General features: G+C 53.1%; 1 protein-coding gene across 1 annotated transcript in view; it reads left to right on the top strand.

Annotated features, from left to right (window-relative positions):
- The window catches only part of SNTG2 (syntrophin gamma 2), a 128,721-nt gene that overhangs the window by 91,091 nt on the left and 17,796 nt on the right, over positions 1–19,834 (top strand). The window contains 2 exon segments of the mRNA XM_049652613.1: positions 8,118–8,318; positions 18,626–18,718. Of these exon segments, the coding sequence (XP_049508570.1) occupies positions 8,118–8,318; positions 18,626–18,718 (294 nt within the window).

The following is a 19,834-nucleotide window of genomic DNA, read 5'->3' as shown; positions in this document are numbered from 1 at the left end:
AAGGAAGGAAGGAAGGAAGGAAGGAAGCATGGATGGATGGATGGATGAATGGATGGATAGATGGATGGATGGATGGATGGATGGATGGATGAGTTGGTGGATAGATGGATGATGGATAGATGGATGGATGAATTGGTGAGTGGGTGGATGGATGGAAGGAAGGAAGGATGCATGGTTGGATGGATGGATGGATGGATGGATGGATGGATGGATGGACAGATGGATGAATTGGTGAGTGGGTCGATGGATGGAAGGAAGGAAGGATGCATGGTTGGATGGATTGGTGGATTGGTGGGTGGGTGGACCGGTGGATCGATAGAGTGTGCACAAGTGTGTATGTGCACACATACTGGGGAGAGAGTGTTTTAGTCACTGCCACTTACAGTAATATGTTCCAGGATCTTTGGTATATTATTGTCATTGCCATTGTTTTTAACAGGTCAGATACAAACCCCAGCTTCCCAGCTTTTCTTTTCAAAGTCTGGCCCAAGCGGACCAGAATGACTGATCAAATATTCCACGTCTATTAGAGGGAAAGCATTCACTGGCTAAGAAAGGGCAAAGTTTTACCAATAACCTCCATCCCAAGCTTTCAGAATCACCCAGTTCCAAAGTAGCGAATCCACTGCCAAGAAACAAGTTTTCCGTTTCTCCTGGGCTGACACCTCGTCTGGGACTCATGAGGTCGGGGTTTCCCGGGAGCACTCTGTGCGACTCCTGCTTGCTTGCAGTTGTCACGCGTTGACATATCGGAGAAGAAGACAACCGGGGATTTGAGTGGGGATTGCACCAGGCTACACCAGCCAGGAGACACGGGTGTCTCACGGATGGGCTTTTAGCAGACCTCAGGTCACACTGAATGATAACAGAGGTTGGGAAGTGGAACCTGAAATGCAAAACCTGGTCACTGAGCGGCTCAGGGGACTCCGCCAGGCGGGAAGAGGTCAGTCCCACCCATCCCGGTGACCCGGAGGCGCCTGCTTTGGGCCCAGGGGTGCTCCCAGCTGTGACTTGTGCCCAGGCTTGGGGGGGGAGGCTTGTCTCTGGCCTCCTGCCCCTGCTCAGTGAGAAGCCAGGGCCGTCACCACCCATCACAGGGGAGGAGACACGGGAGGCGGTGCCCTCGGCCAGCTGTCCTGGACCTGCTGACGTCCGGCTGACCCACAGTGCACAGGCAGGAAATAAATGCACCCAGTGAATGTGCCACAGAGGGTCTGCTGTTGTGTGTGAAGCACGTGCTCTCGATGTAGACGGGGCTGACTCTACCACCTGAAATTTTACTTTGTTTCTTTATGCCTCAGTTTCCTCATCTGTAAAATGGGGTGATAATAACCTGTTGTTGTCTATATTTTGTGACCCTCTGCAGGGTTGTGTTAATTGTGTGATGGCCAAACGCCCCGGCCATAAGGAAGTGCTCACCGAACACGGCCTTTTTAGGGCATGTTTGAGGTCCCCTCCTGCCCTCTGCATCCCGGGAGCCGTGATTCTCCCACACCACAGGGCCAGGGATGCACCTGCCGGTGATTCTCAGCCTTGTCTTACGGGGAAATCACCCGGAGGGAGCTTTAAAGCAGAGCTAATGGTTTCATTTTATTTGAGATGTGGCCCAGACATCTGTGTTCATTCTGGAAGTTTCTGCGGTGCTAACATGTGGTGTTAACATTCTGCGGTGCTAAGTCTCGTGTCGTGTGTGCAGCATTTGTGCTTTGACACCTCCTTGTCAGTAAGTATCATTTTACAACACTAATGAATTCCTCTGCGTCATTGGATAGAACCTTAGTGACGAGAGGCCTGGTTGTATTAACAACCTTTACAAAACCATGAGAATATTAGTTGTTGTTAATAATGCCAGTAGGGATCATAATTGTATGTTAATTATACCTCCTCGTCTCTTTTTTATTTTTTAATGTTTACTTATTTATTTTGAGAGAGAGAGAGAGAGAGCGAGGAGGGGAGAGGCAGAGAGAGGGAGAGAGAGAATCCCAAGCAGGCTCTGCACTGTCGGCACAGAGCCCAACACGGGGCTCGATCCCACAACCTGTGAGATCATGACCTGAGCCAAAATCAGGAGTCAGACGCTCAGCCTCCTGAGCCGCTCAGGTGCCCGTTTCTTCCTTCCTTTCCACTCTCCTTTCCACAGTAGTTGAAACTCATTGGCTCCATTAGTAAGTCACGCGCTGAAATGTGAAGTCAGAGACCTGTGAGTGTGATCTGGGCGTGTAAAACAACACACATTGTCTCGGGAATCATCCGTCCCACAGCTGGTCATGAGAGGAGTCAGCTTTCAGCCTAAGGTCTATGGCCCCAGCTGAACCGCACTCTGTGGAAGTTCTCCTTGCAGGCCCACTCGTGGAGGTCAGTGGAATTCGGTTGCTGGAAGGTCTGGACTGGGGGGGCTCAGCTCCTTGCTGAGTTGGCCAGAGGCCGCCGTCTCCACCAGAGACAGCCATTTCCACCATATTCTGCTGGTGAGAAGCGGGTCACTAAACATACATGACACATATGACGTGTGATACACATCCTCTATATGGTATGTAGGTATACACACGTAGGAAGAGACCACGTGAAGCCCACACTACGGTACCGGCCACAGCGTGGCGGGGAGCAGACTGTACTTGGCCAGACCGTGCTCGTTGCTGGGGGTGGGGGCGGCTGGTCAACCCTGGGCTTCAGTGAGGTATCAGAAGTGAGTTACATACACTTGGAGGGAAGCTGTCTCCAGACGTCCCCTAAAAAGGCCAACAGCTAAGCCCTGACCACATCATCTGCGGCACGAGTCTGCGAGACGTGTCCTACCAGCTGGGGGCTTCCCTTCATTCTGGGGACGTTTCCGTCAAGGACTAATTTCTTCCAGCAACAAAACAGCCCAGATGGATGGAGAGCTTTGACTTCGTGGCAGATGAGGCCCAGGTCAGGGGTAAGAGGCACAGCCTTGAGGTCCGAGCCTCTCCGCAAGGGGAGGAAGCCGTGTCTGAGTCCCGGTACAGGAGAGCGCTGTGCCCCAGCGTGGGACGCTCCTGTGTCTTTCTCACGCAGGAGTGCGCACAGCAAAGTAGGAAGTCTGTACCGGAGCGGAAAGTAAAAATATATGCAGTGCCGTTTTTCATGTGTTTTGTCTGAGAATTTGACCCCAAGGAGTCATTAGTCAAAAGCTAGAAGTTTTGAATGAAAATTTAATGTTTTAAATTTTGATATGCCTCCTTAAATGGAAAATGTCCTCAAAAATAATTTTAAATTTAGATCTGGAATTTTAAGCTGCATGTAATAACAACACCTACGAGGGAAATACGTCCCATCCCCATAATACTATTATCGCAGTGGTAGAAAGAACCATTATGTTGAAGTGATTCTCGTGATAATTTATACGTGTAGATTTTCATTCATCGATATTCCACAAGATAATTGTAGAGGAAAATTTTATGGCTTTTCCCTTTATTTTACAAAAGTTCCACATTGTCACATTCTGGCTTTTACACGGCTCTCCCGCGTCTGAAGTGCTCTTTTGGTGTCGGGATGTGTTCCAGAGACCGTCATTTTGTACAGACGTGCTTCGTTAATAACTGCGCAGCCATTTCTGTTTTTATCCAGCATTTCTTCCAGGAAGACCAGTAAACATGTTGTGAAATGATTAGCAAACCATTACATTAGTCAGGAGAACAGCCACAGCACATATATTAATCCCATATGGGGCAAATAATAACAATAAGGATAACTTTGTAGCATTGAACTTCTTTAAAAAGGAGATCGTATTCTGTCAGTCGAATGTCTTATTTGGATGTCCTAAATGGCGATTCTACAAAATGATGCCCCCTTTGGTACACGCCTTTCGTTGTGGGTGATCATTGTGCACATATAAATCTAAACTTATTTATGAGCATTTAATTCGCTTTTCAAAGGTTGAAATAAAGTTAGATATCAGAAGAACTGGCACCATCAGCAGCAGTTGTTAATGATTTGTGTCAGAACGAGCATTTCCAAGTACGGCCATTAGTATTCCATCCAGGAATGAATCCTGCTGTTGTAGGTTTGTTTCTCTGACTTTCTTCTAAGAAATTACTTTTTCCGGTTCTTTTTTTTTAAGTTTATTCATTTTTGAGAGAGAGAGAGACATAACACGAGTGTGGGAGGGGTAGACAGAGAGGGAGACACAGAATCCGAAGCAGCTCCAGGCTGTGAGCTGTCAGCACAGAGCCCGACACGGGGCTCGAACGCACAGACCGTGAGATTGTGACCTGAGCCGAAGCAGGACGCTCAACCGACTGAGCCACCCAGGCGCCCCTACTTTTTCCGATTCTTAAATTACGTATTCTCTATTTCAACTCTCATCAGAAATAGATGAGAAAATTGCATCCATGGGCTTTGATTGCACATGTAGGTTGTATGCGGCTCGCAGACAGCGGCAAACAGAAACGCCAGTTGACTCTGGGGAGTCTGGCGGGAGAGGAGGGGGATGTGTCCTCCAACGGAAGAATACCCAACCTGAAATTTTTCGGTTAAAATTTAAGTTAACTCACGTTTGGCAGAGGATCTAGATAGCAGCATCTACCTCTGTGGGGTGCCTGCCCGGGGGCCTTGCAAACCCCCCCCCCCCCCCCCCCCCCCCACCGTTTACATCGGAGTTAATCCTCTTCGTACAGGGATCGAATCCTCCTTATCTTTGGGCTCAGAGCCCATAAGCACAGGGTGGCTAGTAAGTTCCCAACCCAGGGTCATCTTAAATCCTATTCTGTTCCACTCCTTGGGACCCTTGGAGTCCCTGGAATCTGTCTAGAGTCTGCAGTAAGAATTTTCAGCCTGCTCTCCAGCAACCCGCCAGGCAGCTGGGACCCCAGGGAAGGGGCTCCTGTCCTCCGTGAATGTCTGGAAGCCCCTCCCTTGAGCCGAGAACTTGCACCTGCATGAGGGAGGACCCTGCACAGGGGGGGGGGGGGTTGGCTCCAGGGCTTTGCTGCAAAGGGCAGGGGGACTCTGAGGGCTGGGGTGGGGTCAGGAGAGGGAGCCTGGGCCACTGTGTGACCCAGAGTCAAAATGAGCTGTCTGTCTTCACGGTAGGACAGAGTTCTGCAACTTGGAGTAGTCCTGACAGCCTGCAGGGGCACAGCGTTCCTGGATGTTTGTGTTCCTCGGGACACGTCCAGGTCCTGGGGGGTGGGGGGAGGGGGGAGGGAGCTGGCCCTTAACGGGATTTGCAGCTCCCAGGGGCTTAAAACCAGGTGTTCTAATGCAGATGCTGTGGGTGCAGCTGGGGAGGGGGGAGCCACTCACCTCCCACCCTGGTGGCTCATTTCCGAGCCCTGTTGACTGAGTTGTCGTCTCACACGGGAGCCACAAGAAATGTCTGTGGAAATGAGCTCCATACGGACCACTAAGGTCACTGACATTAATGTTGTTCTCTGTGCTTCAGAAAGTAATGTCATCCCTGAAATCCTTCCGTGTTCTTCCCTGGGACTTTCCAGGCTGCTCAAGAGCGATCTGTATTTCCTCGTATTTGTCCGTAAAGGCAGAGCTCCGCTCACTGGTTTGAGTGGCAAAACACGTTGCTCCTTGAAAAGTGACCTTGCTCCTCACAAGTGATCTAAATAAGTAGTTCAAGAGTCAGATCGCCATGTAGGTGAAAATCTAAATTCTGCTCCTGAAGGTAGTGGCCATTTGGAGAATTATAACAATATCACTGAGCAATACTTAGAAAGCTAACATTATGTATTTTAAGTAGTCTCTTAAAACCGTCTATTTAAGTAGTCTATTAAAAACTCCACTACGTGCAGAGGTACATGTGCAGACACTGCATATGGAGGGGATAAAACCCACAGGCAGATGGGGCGCCTGGGTGGCTCAGTCGGTTAAGCGTCCGACTTCGGCTCAGGTCACGATCTCGCGGTCCGTGAGTTCGAGCCCCGCGTCGGGCTCTGTGCTGACAGCTCGGAGCCTGGAGCCTGTTTCAGATTCTGTGTCTCCCTCTCTCTCTGACCCTCCCCTGTTCATGCTCTGTCTCTCTCTGTCTCAAAAATAAATAAACGTTAAAAAAAAAATTAAAAAAAAAAAAACAAAAAAAAACCCACAGGCGGCATACAGAGTAGCCCCAGCAGAACTATTGCTCTTTCACGTTCCCTGCATGGATACAATGATTATAAATGTGCAAATAAGTACCTAGAATAAATACACAGAAGTAGGAAAACTCCAGGTAATCTTAAAATGTGCTCTTTTTGTTCTGTTGTCAGAAAAGGGGACGTGCGGGGTTCCGTGTGCTTACAGGGCCGGCAGGGGGTCCGCTCCTGCTCCAGGACTGGCCCCGACTGTCGGAAGCCCGCCAGCCGCGTATTAGCTCAGACCCCGTCTCTCCACTCAGCAGCGCCTCGATCACGACGTGCGTTTGTGCAAACGCGTGAGGACCTAACAGGCGCGGAGGGCACTGGTGGCTCGTGCTTTCTCTGTGCTGCCACTCTAAGCGCCTGACCCCCTCCTGTGCCTGCGTCTCAAAGCCCAAAACAGCCTCAGAGGTGGACAGCTAACCCTTGGCAGAGAAAGTCCTGTTTTCCCCCTACGGAAATACGAGCTCCCGGTGTAACCAGGGACAGGAGAGCGCGATTGGCCGTCCCACTGGCGGCATCGCCCACACAGACGCTTCCCGAGCCGTCTCCTTAGGTCGGTGGTCTAGACAGTTACGTTCAGTACTTGCAGACCCAATTTCTGAGACGTTGTGTCGGTGACTAGGACGCACTCCTGGTTTATGACGGGCAGTCTCATCTGTTGAACGGTTTCTGTGTATCCCAGGCTGAAGTGAAAGATCTGGGCGGGGGGGGATCCGAAATCAGGGCGCAGTCTCTTGCCCAGGGTTCGTTTAGGGCTAGGAACACACACCACCCCCGCACGTGCACAGGCACGCACACACCTGTGCACCCGCCCGTGAGGCAGGAGGAATCTGACCGTGTGCAGGCGCAAACACCGCTGAGGACCAACAGCAGGGAGAGGGCGCACAGGCGAGTCCTGCGGAGACGTCCCGAGGCCGGAGGAGAATCAGGAGCCCCCAGAACCCACGAGCCGCCTACACACAACCGTAGTCTCTTCTACCTGCACAGCTGAGCCACGGTGAACACCGGGGTCCCTTGGCGAGGAGTCTGCCCTCCGTCCCCTTCACCGGACAAGGTGGTTCAGGCACAGTCCACGTGGAGGGTCAGCGCCTGGGCAGTGCGGGTGCGCGCGTGTGTGCAGATGTGTGTGCGTGTGGAGAGAGGGATGAGGGGCGGGTGCAGGCCGGAGCACGCTGTGAGTAGAGGAAGGTGCACGCTTACGTACATGTGTGCATGTGTGTGCGTGTGTGAGTATGCGTGTGCAAGTACGTGTGTGTGTGGACGGGAAGAGGGGCGTGTGCGAGTATGTGTGTGTGTGTGTGTGTGGAGAGCAGAAGAGGTGCGTGTGCAGGCCAGCACAGAGGGAGGGGAGACTCGCCGGGCGCTGCCTGCCGCATGCAGCACTGCGTCCCCTGAGCGTCCAGTCCTGGGCTGTGCTGACCCGAGACCAGTGAGGCCCAGAGTCACCCTCTCCTTAGCCGCGTCCGCCACCGACTCGGGAAGGAAGTACACACACCCGATGTCTGTGTGCAGAGCCCACGGCATCCAGGGCTCCTCTGCCTTAACCTTTGCTCTCGGGATGTTTCTGGACATTGGTTCTGTATGGCCAGGACCCTGGGATGGTACAAGTACGCCTTGGACGGCTGGGGGTCCTGCGGTGCCTCGGGGGGGTTCTGAGCAGGGGTCCTTTTGCCCAGGACAGAAGAGCTGGTGATGCCCCGCGACCCGGCGGCAAGGGGCCTGGTTAGGGCCGTGTTCATGCCAGACTGGGGCACCCGGGTCCCGTGACCTGACCTTCCCGTGAGACGCTGAAGCGGACGCTGTGGTTACCGCTATTTTAAGTGGAAGCTGCTTTGGGTGGAATTTACCTAAATCTGTTTCGGGCTCATCTCCACAGCTGCCACGTGGGAGGACGGCCCTGCCCTGAACGGGGCTCCCCGTGTGGCCGGGTCCGCAGTGGCTCCGTGTCCCCATCTGGTGGCCGTGAGGCCTTGACCCTCGGTCGGGACCCCCTCCCGCACTAACGCCCTGACGCGTTCTGTTTTCCAGCTCTGGCTGGCGGACGACGGCTGGCTCCACGAAGACTGTCACCTGGGTCCTCCCGGCTTCGCGCCCCAGCGGCCGTTCAGCTTCAGCGTCCTGGTCGGCCACGGCCAGAGTCGCGTCTTCAGCGTGGACCTGGGGAGCGAGCTGGCCGCCTGGGAGAGGTCTTTCCAGAGGGCCACTTTCAAGGAAGTTCAGAGAAGCAGGGTAAGCGCCTCCCACCCTCCCGCGGGAGAACTCGGGTGGGGCGCGACCTCGCCATCAGGTGTGCCGCCGTTCCAGACGAAAACGAATCTTGAAAGCTGAGCATTCTGACCTGAGCCACCAGGTCGGCGTCCGTGGCAGGTGACGGGTCACCACGGGAGAGCGCGAGGGGGCGCATTTCACGTTTGCAGAGAGCCACGGGCTTTCCACGGAGGGGGCGGGGGGCACGTCCACGCCCCTGACGAGCCACGCTGCCCACAGGCTGCTCCCAGCAGACAGCGCAGGTGGCTCATTTGAGGTGAAGTCCCCCGGGCGTTTGTCACGGACGAGGCACCCGGTGGCCTTGCTCCCGCCGTCAGGACCCGAGGGAGAATATGACGTGGTTCACACAACTGAGCTTCTGCCCTTGTCGGCAGGGTACAGAAACGTGTGTCCGTCAAATGCGTGAGCAGGCAGGGGTCGTGACCTCCGGCGTCGTTAACGGTGGGACCCCTCAAGGGCAGAAGGTCCACACGGCGATGTCAGGGAGGGGACTTCCCGCCAACCGTGCGGCCACCTCCAGCCCCGTGTCGTCGGCCCTGGTGCAGAGGAGATCACGCCTCGTCTGGGAGCGCGCGTTCTCAATGGAAGGCCCCGCGTGGCTTTGACTCGCCCGCGGCTGCTCGGGCCTGGGGGTCCCTGACTGGGCGTCACTGCGACCTGCCAGTCTGCATGGCGACGTCACACTCACATGTTCCTAGAAACACACGTCACGGCTTCCCCCGGGCCCCCCTCTCTGGCTGGGCGGCCCCCGGATGTGGTTCCGTTGTGCCCAGCGGCCACATGCCAGAGGCGCCGGCTCCGTGACCCCAGCAGGCAGGTGATGCAAGGGTCCTGAGGCACTGAACACCGACTCCCCTGTCGCGGGGACTCATTGGGCCCATCTGGCGACTGTTCACAGCCCTGAGCCCTGAACACGGCGGAGAAATGGGAGCTTGAGGGACACTCATCGTGACCACACTTGCAGCCCCAGAAAGTGGGAAGAAGACGGCATCCTGCATCACCGCGTATGCCGGGCGGCTGGTCTCCAGTGTCCCCAGCTGTGCTGCAGGCAGGGGGACATCCCAGTGTGTGGGGGAAGGAGGCGTCGCAGACGGGCACCCCAGGAGACGCACCCCGATGCCCCGTGGCCCCGGAAGCTGCAGGCCGGTCTCGCCCCTGCCGGTCGGAACAGAATGAGGGTCCGAACCGCCCTGGGTGGATTACGGTGCCTCTCCTTAAAGAACAGACTTTCTCCCCTGGGTCCAGAGTGGGGACGGGACACCGGTGCTTGCATGGTCGGGAAGTCCCTCCGGAGGGGGTGGCGGCTCCCCTTGCAGAGTCCTCGGTATTTGGGCAAGTGGGGAGAGGGGAGGGCCAGAGACGGGCTGGCGGGGCAGCGGGTAGAAGGGAGGACGCCGGGTCTGGATCAGGACGGGAGGGCAGCATGCCGGCGGGTTCCGGGGAGTCTCTCCACAATCCAGGATTGAGACGGCGAGGGTCTTTTGTGGGCAGGCGAGGACGAGCGTGGCCGCGACGGTGACCGTCCGGTGACCGTCCACCAGATGAGGGGTCGGCTTGTGTGGTGGGGTCTCCGTGTACAGGACAGGAAGTTCCCCCAAGACCTCCCCAGTCTGAATCGTCACGCCCACTTTCCGAAGCAGGATCCTGCGGGATTCCTGCCCCCTGGTGTGGCATCCGGTCCCGGGGACTCTGTCCCGATTTCTCAGTTTTCTGGACTCGGAGGCGGGAAGGACAGCAGACGTGCTCTGGAATGTGTGGCCAGTTTCTCCCTCCGTGAACTTGGGCAAAATATTTCCCTAAACTCCTTCACTTCCTCTGAAATTAACGATTATAGTGTGCACACGAGAGCCACTCTGGGAATTACACTAATTTGTTTTTAAGGTTTTTTTTTTTTTTTTTTTTTTTTCAACGTTTTTTATTTATTTTTGGGACAGAGAGAGACAGAGCATGAACGGGGGAGGGGCAGAGAGAGAGGGAGACACAGAATCGGAAACAGGCTCCAGGCTCCGAGCCGTCAGCCCAGAGCCTGACGCAGGGCTCGAACTCACGGACCGTGAGATCGTGACCTGGCTGAAGTCGGACGCTTAACCGACTGCGCCACCCAGGCGCCCCTGTTTTTAAGGTTTTTTTAATGTTTATTTATCTTTGAGAGAGAGAGGCAGAGCACGAGTGGGGGAGGAGCAGAGAGAGAGGGAGACACGGAATCCGAAGCAGGTTCCAGGCTCCGAGCTGTTGGCACAGAACCCAACGCGGGGCTCGAACCCACAAACCGCAAGATCATGACCTGAGCTGAAGTCAGACGCTTAACCGACTGAGCCACCCAGGCAACCCTGGGAATTATACTAATCTTAACGTGCCTCCGTGCCAGGCCGTGTGCAGTTTGTACCCTGTGTTAATCTTTTAAAGTAAATCTGAGACGCGACCCTGTTTTCTGTGTTCTTTCTTTCACTGATGGAAGACTCACGTTCGGAAGGGCTCAGTGGCCCCTCCGCAGCCCCGTCCATTTCTGCCTGATTCAGCGTCTCTCCTGTTCCTGGCTTGGACTCTGCCCCTCCCGAGGCCCCGCCTTCAAACCTCGAGAAGGTTTACACGTTTGTAACGTGTTCTCCTCCCGTGTGCGTCAGGCTGCGAGCTTCATCCGCCCGGCTGTCACCGCATCCCTGCTTCCCCATAAGGATGTCAGGAAGAAAGTTCTGGACTTGAACTTGTGGCCCATTTCCTCACAGCAGCGTCTCAGGGCACCTCAGCGGGGTGAGCACCCCACAGAGAAAACCTCCAAATCAGGGGTGTGCCAGCAGGTGTTTAAAACCCCTGCCCGTCTCCAGCTCAACACGTTTAACTAATGTCGTTTCGAGTGACACCTGTGTCACAGACCTCCACAGGTGGCCTCAGGCACCAGACGGAAGTCCTCTGGCTGTACCTGCTGTGTCGCCTGCAGGCCGGGGTCCCGCCGCGACTGTCCCACTGTCCTGTCCCCGTACCGTGGTCCCGCCGTGGTCCCGCCGTGGTCCACGGTCCCGCTGTCCACTCTTCAAACAACGTTTGCTCCTATTTCAGCATCGGGTGCGCGTGGTGCTGGGTGCTGTGCGTTTTGTCCACATCAGTGTACCTAAATTTTAACTATACCAGCCTCATCCTGTTGGAATTTAAGAAAAACGAAACAGGATCTGTGTCCTCGCAGCAGCCTGCGGTCTGAGTATCTGCATCGGGTGGGCTGCTTCTGAGCTCACAGGACGAGGCACCGAGACCCTCGCCGTCCTGCAGACAAACCAGGGCTCGCCGGCCCCACCGGCTGAGCTTTGAGGTCCCCGTGTCTGCTTAGACCATCTCCCCTGCTGGTCGTGGGACACCTGCCAGAGCAGCAGGGGGTGCTTTCCATTCACAGATTTTGGTTCCACAGCAGATAACTGTGCTGCTTGTTGGGCCAGGACGATGCTCAGACGGGGCGTGTGGCCGGCGTCCGCACTCTGCAAACCCCCGAGAGCGGGTGCCCCTCCCACCAGCCTCCGCATCTGCAGCCTGTCCGGCTCCAGTAAACGGAGACCGTGTAAAGCTGAGGTCATGACTCTCAAGGAAACGTAAGGTGAACACGTGCCCAAAGATGTCATTTAGTTCCTTTATTAATGAGGGAAGTCGGGGTTGTTGGGACAGTCCACAGAGCCCTCGGGAAACCCACTGAACGCAGACGCTGTAATGTGGGTGCTTCCAGACGCCCCTGCTGGGTAGATGGAAAACCTGCTCGGGGAGGGGGGGTAGAGCAGCCTCCTAAACAGGCCCTCGGCTGGCTCATCCCGCCGGACGGAGGCGTCTTCCAACTCTACCAGACAAAAACAACCGAGTTAACTTTTGCCGCTTGTTAGCTGAACGTCACCCGGCCAATGATTTGTCCTTTTTTGCTGGAAAAGAATCTCCAGACATCATTCTTGCACTCACACGCTTGTGCACACACACTTGTTCTCCTGTCTCTTTTTTTTTTTTTTTAATTTTTTTTTTTCAACGTTTTTTATTTATTTTTGAGACAGAGAGAGACAGAGCATGAACGGGGGAGGGGCAGAGAGAGAGGGAGACACAGAATCGGAAACAGGCTCCAGGCTCCGAGCCATCAGCCCAGAGCCTGACGCGGGGCTCGAACTCACGGACCGTGAGATCGTGACCTGGCTGAAGTCGGACGCTTAACCGACTGCGCCACCCAGGCGCCCCTCTCCTGTCTGTCTTGATGGGAGACGTGGCCGGAGCCCGGACCGACCTCAGGGCAGCGTGGGTCACTCTACGGTCTGACGTCCTGTGGCCTCGAGCAGCCGCTGAAGCCAGAGAACAAACCTCTTCTAAGGAGCTGGAAACAAACAACAGGCAGTCTGACCCAAAGTAAGCAAAAAAATATAAGTCGGAGTAGAAATCAGTGAACTAGACAGAAAACCAAAGAAAAACAGAAAATCAGTGAAACTAAAATTTGATTCTATAAGATCAAAAAATTAATGAAAGTCTTGCCAGACTGATGAAAAGGAAAAGCATTAAGAATGAGGGACAAAATGTCACTACCCAGATATTTAAAGACACAGTCAGGGAACATTACATAAACAATTTCTAAAAATTAACACAAATCTGACAACTCAGAATGGACACAATCCTTGTAAGACACAAACCACCAAGCCTCCCTCAAGGGGAGACGAGTTACCCAAATGATACCATTTGTGGTTTAAAAGTGGAGTTTTTGCTAAGTCCTTTCCCCCGAAGGAAATTCCAGTCCCAAATGGAGTCGTTGATGAGTTGTACTAAACATTAAAAAAAGGAAAAACTAATCACACAAACTAACCCAGAAAATTGGAAGTAGGAGGCAATGCTTTCAAGCTCCCACGAGCCCAGCATCACCCCACGGCCAGTGTTGGACAAGGTTGTGCAAAGTAAACACAGCTATGGACCATTGTCCTTTACGGGTGTAGATAAATATTCTAAACACAGTTTTACCTAATAAAATCCAGTAACTTCTTCTATAACAGGAATAATATGTCAAGTTAAAAAATTATCCTAGGAAAATACCATTGGTTTTATGTCTAAAATCAATCAAATTAGGGGCACCTAGGTGGCTCAGTGGGTTAAGTGTCCGACTTCAGCTCAGGTCATGATGTCGTGGTCTGTGAGTTCGAGCCCCGCGTCGGGCTCTGTGCTGACGGCTCAGAGCCTAGAGGCTGCTTCGGATTCTGTGTCTTCCTCTCTCTCTGACCCTCCCCCGTTCATGCTCTGTCTCTGTCTAAAATATAAAATAAACATTAAAAAAATTTTTTTAATAAAATCAATCAAATTAATCTATCAGGCTAACAATTTAAAAGAGAAAAATCCTATCATCATTTCAACAGACCCAGGAAAATATTTGACAAAATCCAACTTCGTATCTGATCTAACAAACTCAGCAAACTAGAAATGGAAGAAACTTTCCTTAACCTGCTAGGAAGGCACAGAAGTGCCCACAGGTAACATCCTGCTTAGTGGCCAGAGACTGTGTCCCCGAAGACTGAGCATAGGCAAAGCTGTCCCCTGTCATCACTTGTATTGATATTTACCGAAGGCAGTAGCCAGGACCACAGCCAGAGAGATGAATAAGAGACACCAGGTTGGAAGGGAAAGAGTAAAACTGTCTTTACCCACAGATTTCATGACATTCCTACTAGAAACTCAGGTGGAATCTGCAAGAGAAGGGAGTTCAGCTACAAGAAGAAGTTGCAAGATCCAAGGTCAATATGTAAACATCCATTTCGTTTCCTGATATAAAGAGCAGACAACAAAAAATACTTGTAACAGCATCAAAAATATGAAATAATGTGGACAAATCTGAAACACATAAAAGACTTGTAACAAAACTGCAAAGCGTGGCTCAGAGACAAGTTAGAGGAAACTCACGTAAGTGGAGACCTAGACTCGTGCACGGCCCAGAAGTCACAAAGATGCTAAAAGGTCAGTGACCCTGCCGCCGATCGTCGATGAGATTCCAGGTGCCGTCCCAGCAGCCTCGTATGTGGACTCTGACAAGATGATTCTAAACTTCATGTTGGGAATGGAGGGACAGAAGATGTCTTAGGTAACTGGAAAAGGAACAGCAAAACGCGGGGACCTACACTGCCTGATCCCAAAGCTGGAGAAGCTGGGGCCATTGTGACCGTGTGCGGTTGCCACAAAGACAGGCAGAATCCAGAATCCAGAAGTAGACCTACACAGACATAGACCATGTCCTCTGGCACGGAACGGCCCTTCAGGGGAGGATGGAAGTCTCGGACAAGGCCTGCTGGAACAATTGGGTATTTATGCAAAAAAATGGACTTTAATCCATACCCCACACCATCTATGAACATAGGCTCAAAATGGGTCATAGACAGGGGCGCCTGGGTGGCTCACTCGGTTGAGCGTCCGACTTCGGCTCAGGTCGTGATCTCGCGGTCCGTGAGTTCGAGCCCCGCGTCAGGCTCTGTGCTGACAGCTCGGAGCCTGGAGCCTGCTTCGGATTCTGTGTGTGTGTCGCTCTCTGCCCCTCCCCTACTCAGGCTCTGTCTCTCTCTGTCAAAAATAAATAAACATTTTAAAAAATGGGTCAATGGGGGAGAAGAAGGGGGAAAAAAAAGTTGGGGAGGGAGGCAAACTATAAGAGACTCTTAAAAACTGAGAATAAACTGAGGGTTGATGGGGGGTGGGAAGGAGGGGAGGGTGGGGTGGGCATCAAGGAGGGCACCTGTTGGGATGAGCATTGGGTGTTATATGGAAACCAGTTTGACAATAAATTTCATATTTTAAAAAAATGGGTCATAGACAGAAGTATAAATGCAAAACTATAAAACTTCTGGAAGAAAATAGTAGGTAAAATCTTTCTGACCCTTAGTGATGCAAATGTTTCTCAGATATAAAACCAAAACCACAATCCACATAAAAGGAAAACAATGATAATTTGGACTTCATCAAAATAAAAAACGGGTATTATTTGAAAGACAAGTGCCAGGAAACATGAAAAAGATGCCAAAATGTGGGAGGAAATACTTGCAAGGCGTAGATCTCACAAAGGGCTTGCAGCCATAATCTATAAAGAGATCTCGAAGCTCAATAATGAGGAAAACAACCAAACGAACAAAATTTGGGCAAAACATTTGAGTACACAGTCCATGAGAGAAGATGTGCAGACCGGAAACCATCACGTGAGAATACGCTCAGAGTCGTTAGGAGGAGAGTGCAAATTGCACACCTGTTAGCAGGACTGAAATTTAAACGCCCAAGGACGGATACCACACGTAGGCGAGGACGTGGAGGGATGGGAAGTCTGGCACATGGCTGGTGGTGATGTAAAGTGATGTGACCAGTCTGGCCAGTCCCTGCATTAAACGCACAGCCACCCTAAGACGGAGACATCCCGCTCCTTGCCTTGTTGTGCACAGAAGCTTTGGTGGCAGCTGCTGTCCAAATCCTCAAACAACCCGCCTGTGCATCGACGTGGGACTGGTTAGATATGTGGGATGTCAGGGCTGTCCACGAATGTCAGGCACACCCAGCAACGTGGGAGGCACTCTGCCTGACGAGAGAAGAGTACGTTTCGTGTGGGTCGCAGAGCGGAGTTCTCGTTCTGATGAGGTCCGATTCAAGATTTCTTCTTTCCTGGCTTGTTCTTGGTGTCGTTTCTAAGATCTCCGGGTTTCGTTCCAGGTCAGGGCGGTTCTGTCCCGTGTCTTCCTCTAACAGCTTTCTAGGTTTCCCGTTTACACTGTCACCTGTGCCAGTGGATGGGACGTGGGTCTCCCCGTCTGCGAGCCCCTCGCACTCCAGGCTCCACTGTGAGCCAGCCTTTCCGGGAAAAGAAGGAAAGGTGGCTGTGGACAGCTCTGCGATGGCAGGCGTTTGTGTGGGGGTCAGGGCCGCGCGGTGGGGAGGGCCCGGGTAGGAGCTGTCCTCGGAGAAGCGGGCGCAGCCCCAGGCAAGCTGGGAGCAGGTGGGGCCCGACAGCACTGGCCGCACGAGGGGCCCCTTCCAGGCCGACCCGTTCGGAAGGGGGTGAAGTGGTTTCCAATTAGTAACACCCTCTGACACTTGGCGACACGAATTTAATTTATAGGTGATTTTATCAAAATCATGATTTCACTTATCGAATGTCATTAACCAGCACATTTTTTAGATACTCAGAGGTCCCTTTAGTTCCAGCCAAATCCGGAATTACTTTTTGGCGGGTAAATTCCGAAATGTCCTCTCCGCCCAGTTCATCAGAACATTCAAATGACCTCAGCTTCTGGCAGCTGGGCACGATACTCAGGCGTCCGCCTGCCTCACCTGGGGTGCGTCCCGAGGCACATCGTCCCCGGCCCACAGGGCCCACCTGCTTGAGCCGCTCGCATTAGGGCCGTCGGTCAGCTTCGTGGCTTCCGTGTTGCTGCTGCGTCTGGTCCGCATAGACCTGTGCGTAGGACCCGCGGGCCGGCTGCCTCTTCCAGTGCGCCGTGGCCCCGGAACAAGTCCAGGTCGCGTTAGGGTTTTGTCCAAAGCAAGAGCAAACGAGTCCAGGGAGGGATTTAGGACTCTTCACATAAATGAGGCACAGGAAGTCTCGTGTGGGCTGTTCGGTTGTTCCCAAGTGTCTGGGTGTGGCTTGTGGTTTCCCACAACCACGTCTGTGTTCTTGTATTCACTCTGCCGGTAGGGCGTCCCCTACGTGCCACATACTTCCTTAGATGTTTTCATCCGGGGAAACTGAGGCCCAGAAAGGTGCCTTCCTCCACGGGGTGGCCAGGCCCGGCCAGTCCCAAACGTCCCTTCTCGCTGGACGGGCAGCTGAGACGTAGGTTTTCTGGGCGTCACAGGTAGCGTGAAGTTACAGAGGCGTTTTCACCAGTCCTCACCAGTGTGCGTGTGCACGCACCTGAGAGAGATTTGCTGCCCTTTTAATATTCGTCGAATTTGTAGGAGACTGAGAAGTAACCTTGAGTAAGTCATTTAACTTTCTTATTGATTTTCTTCTTTCCGACATGATTGCTATTTCGTGTCCTGGAACGGTGCCGTGACGTGTAATTAATTGATGTTTGTAAAGCACTTGACATTGAAATATGCACAACGTAATTTCCTTAAATGCTTAAATCAATCTTCCAGATACATTTTTAAGAAATCTCAAGCTTGCGGTATTCAAAATGAAACACATCAGTGAGAGTTTTGTGACACCATGTGGAGTAGGACAGATAGGATTTATGTCTCCTGAAGAAAATAAGCCCAGAGGACCCGAGAGAAAACCGAGTGAATGTTAAGTAGCACTTAGGTGAGATAGATTTATGGGGTCATTAAAAGGTAGTTACTGGTTCGTTACCAGAAGCACCAGTTTAACTGCACAATTAAGTTTCAGATTGTTTTCGTCATGTGCAGGAAGCTTATTGGAATTTCAGTTTACCTGCTATGGTTTTGGTCAGATTTAGGTTGAAATGGTCAACCTAATTGTGTAGCTTATGTTGATTTTCCCTAAATGCACATTTCCACAAGTGACCTGGAGGGGACTGGCCTCTCTTCAGGCGTCTTCGCTCCCCTCGCCAGACAGAGCGTCAGGGCAGTCAGGTGGGACCACGCCACCTTCAGGCCTCCTCTGAATTCATGTTAAAATCGAGCTTTTCTCTTAAAGTGTTACTCGTTTGGTTGGATAATCTCTGCACTGTATTCACCAGTGACCTCACAATTAAACTCATTTGATACATTTACAAACTTTCCAGAAAGGTCTGATGACCATTATCCTGATACTAGCCTGTGATTTCAGTCAGGCTTACTGCTGTGTTACGTAAGCGTTGCATATGTGATGGTTGTCCGTGTGTGTTCACACCCAGAAATGGGCCAGTGACCACTTCGTGCTGCTGGTGGGTGCGCTTGGGCTGGCGGGAAGGGTGTCCGGGAGCACTTGCTGTCCGGCTGGGCCTGTCCCTCACCGAGGCTCAGGTTGCTGCCACCTGCTGGGGCGGTGGGTGCCACCTCCCCGCCGGGCAGAGTAACTTGGCGGGTGCCGGCGTGGGCTGCGCCGATGGCCGTGGGGGTTTGTGGCTTGAGCTGCAGCCGGGGCTTCCCGGAGCACAGCGCTCCTGAGAACCCGCTGCGGAAGGCAGGGATGACGCGGAGTCCTGCGCACGTGGAAATGGAGCAGAAGCGCTGCCTGTGTGCACATTGTTGGCACTTTTACAACTGTCGTTTCTGGTCGTGGGGGTTTTGCGACTAGCTGACTGATGTTAAACTCCATTGCTAAAGACTGTTCTGTTGAAACTAATGCTCTTTTCTAGTCCAAAACGTACACGTGCAGCTGGCAAGGAGAAATGCTGTGTTTCACGGTGGATTTCGCGCTGGGATTCACCTGCTCTGACAGCAAGACGAAGGTAAGGGGTCAGCAGGCGCTGCCGGGGGCCGGGGCGACGCGCTGTTACCGTCAGAGGCACGGGCGTCGGGGTTGTGCCCTCACAGGAGCCCTGGCTACACGGTGCCCGCAACAGCACCCGCACCATCGCGGGCTGGGTTTCCTGGGTCCTGCTCCAGGGAAAGACCCCCCCCCCCCCACCCGCACTGAGGGAACATTAACTACCGCCTGGAGTAAAACCGGAACATTCTGGTGCGAGTATGGCCCCTGTTACTGGTGGGCTCATCAGGTGCTGGTTCCCCAGATGCGCAGCTGTGGCTGGTTTCCCTCATCCTGGATGTAAACCCACGTCCTGAGCAGCTGTTTCCACCAGCACCTCTGACAGGCCTGAGTCGTCACCTTAGCCAATTATTTCCTGACACAACATTTACAATATTTTAAAGTCCAAGCTGCTCGTTCAGAACGCAGGGCTGGGAGAGCATCGGCCGGACCAGCACTGTCTGTGCCTGGCCTGTGGCCTGCAGTGGGTCGGCCCTGAGCCAGGGACACCTCATCTCCAGAACGTTCTCAAGGGTGTGTTTCCAGACCTGCGCTCTAAAACCTTTGAATACTCTCATCTACGAATTAATCCCTGCAGCCCGTTCAGGAGCCCCTCGCAGCTCCCATGGGGGTGGGCTTGTCCTCAAGGATGTCTGGAAATGTCTGGGGGCGTCTCGTATTGTTATGACTTGAAGGGGAGTTTCCGCCAGCCTCTAGTGGGCAGAGATCACAGATGCTGTAAATGCCTGCGATGCCCAGGATGGCTGACAACAGTCAGGGGTGCAGAGCGGGAGCTGTGATCTAAGTGGGGGGCTGCCGGCCGGAACCTCACTGTCGCCCTCCTCGCAGGAGCACGGGAGGCTGGGTGGAGCTTTGACAACAGGGGTCCTGGTGCTTAGAACAGCAGCAGTCTCCATTTGTAGGAACACCGAATGCAAAAAGGAGTCTGTGTGCTCCATCCAACGTCAAGGCCACAGTGAGGCCGTGCACAGATCTCCGTGGACAGGCTCTGTGCACAGATCTCAGTGGACAGGCTCTGTGCACAGATCTCCGTGGACAGGCTCTGTGCACAGAGCTCTGTGGACAGATCTCCGTGGAC

Source organism: Panthera uncia, assembly GCF_023721935.1.
Source record: "Panthera uncia isolate 11264 chromosome A3 unlocalized genomic scaffold, Puncia_PCG_1.0 HiC_scaffold_12, whole genome shotgun sequence".
In the NCBI taxonomy this organism is placed as follows: domain Eukaryota; kingdom Metazoa; phylum Chordata; class Mammalia; order Carnivora; family Felidae; genus Panthera; species Panthera uncia.
The sequence above is the reverse complement of the archived record's forward strand: the minus strand, read 5'-3'. Positions and strand labels throughout refer to the sequence as shown.